The sequence below is a fragment of the Penaeus vannamei genome, chromosome 23 (assembly GCF_042767895.1).
Source record: "Penaeus vannamei isolate JL-2024 chromosome 23, ASM4276789v1, whole genome shotgun sequence".
Lineage (NCBI taxonomy): Eukaryota > Metazoa > Arthropoda > Malacostraca > Decapoda > Penaeidae > Penaeus > Penaeus vannamei.
Window position 1 is genome coordinate 38,632,803 of NC_091571.1, and position 1,737 is coordinate 38,634,539.

Below are 1,737 nucleotides of genomic sequence, written 5' to 3' on the forward strand. Positions count from 1 at the left end.
ATTGTCACGTGATCATCTATCATAAGCCTCATTGGCTCTAATAGACCGGAGACTCATGTTTATAGTCACGTGACGGCCAAGCGCAATTCCCATTGGCTCATCTGATTTCGCTCGCTTACGTCACCCGCTACGATTCCGTCCGACTGTTTCGTCGCTTCCTCGCTGTATTGTCTTTTCTTGCCTGGATTTTTTTTAGTTTTAAATCCTCTTTACTACTCTTGTTATTAATTTGCGGAGGTAATGCTATAGAAGAAAGGTGTCTTAGAATGTTACGTTCTATCGGATGACAAGGTCTGATTCACGCTTATCAATAATAACGATTATCAAAATATACAATAAACTAGTAGGCCTAACGCCACACGAATAATGATGACGGAGGTAATAATGAAATGGGCTCGAAACGGAGAGCCATTTCCTCAGCCAGTAAGTACTTCCCCGCCAGTTTTTCCATTTGTGAGAGTAACAGCACCAACGGCGGTTACCTAAGCCTCATCTCCGATCGCTTCCCCATAGCGCTCCGCCGCCGCGTGTCGGTGAACAGCACGTCGGGGAAATCGCCTCGTTCTGCTGAGTGTTCCGCCGCCTTCCCCGCCCCTGTGGCCTGGCGAGGCATGTCCCGTATCTCGCCAGGGCAAGGGGGAAACCTGCGATTAGTCCTGCGAGAGAGAGAGAGAAATGAACGGAAAAGCCTGGATGGCACCGGCGTCGCCTGCCGCCTCACCTGGAATGCTGTCGGCGGACGCCCACGTGTGCAGGGAGTGCGGCAGCGACCGCGTCACGCCCTCCATGGAGTCGCTGCCGGAGTCGGTGCCGGAGGAGGCGACGCTCACGCCGGACTTGCTCCTGGGCACGCCGGCGGACACCGAGCGCCCGTTCCACACCCAGCGGGAGCGGCGCCCCGGGATGTGGAACTTGACCCTGGGGCTGCACCGCGGCGACCGCATCTTGGGCGGCGGCGTGCCCTCGGGCGGCCCGGGGTCGTAGAAGCAGTGGGGGGACAGGAGGCCCCCCGGCCCCCCCTGCAGGCTCTGGGCGCGCTCCATGGCGGCGGCGCTGCGCCTCTTGAACGTCTCCAGGAAGGAGTCGATCTGCCGCTCGATCTGCGACGGGTACGAGAAGCTCATCGTCCTGTGGCGCCGCCGGCTCATCTTGGCTCCTGCCGTCCGCGGCCGCCCGCTCCCAGCGCCCCTGCCGCGCCCACCGCCGCGCCCGCACCCTCCTCAGGCCAAGGCGCCGCGCCCTCACATCGCCGCGCCCACTCCGGCAGATGTCCCGCTGGTGCCTGGCGGGGAGAGGAAGGTTAGTCTGGGGAAGCAGAAGGGTTTCGTCCGATTCTGAAAAGATAGATCGGACCTTCACAATACGATTTTAGACATTATGGACGCCATTTCACAAACAGTATCCTACACTTTCGAAATAATGTACATAACACAGAAATAACCTGCGATTCTTTTCATAGAACCTCGAACAGATACCCGGTGCCAGATAATCAAATTTCGATAATACAAAATCCTTCATGAATCACCTCCATAAGTACCTCTCTCTCTCTGTCATTTCCCTTCCCCCCCCTCCCCTTACCTTACCTTACCCCTTCCCCCACTTACCTCTAAAACTCTCATCCTTCTTTTACCAAAAAGCCTTATATTGCTTCCCTTCCCTCCTCTTACCTCTTACCTTTACCCCCCCCACCCCCCAACACATACACACACACATCAGTGGATAAGACATATCGCTCAG

At 56.4% G+C, this 1,737-nt stretch overlaps 1 protein-coding gene across 1 annotated transcript in view; it reads right to left on the reverse strand.

Moving 5' to 3' along the window:
* Nucleotides 1–1,277, reverse strand: part of LOC138865906 (uncharacterized) — a gene marked incomplete in the record, with an annotated part of 157,215 nt that extends 155,938 nt beyond the window's left edge. Inside the window, 1 exon segment of the mRNA XM_070137362.1 lies at nt 723–1,277. Within this exon segment, the coding sequence (XP_069993463.1) occupies nt 723–1,148 (426 nt within the window).
* Nucleotides 1,278–1,737: the final 460 nt, after the last annotated feature.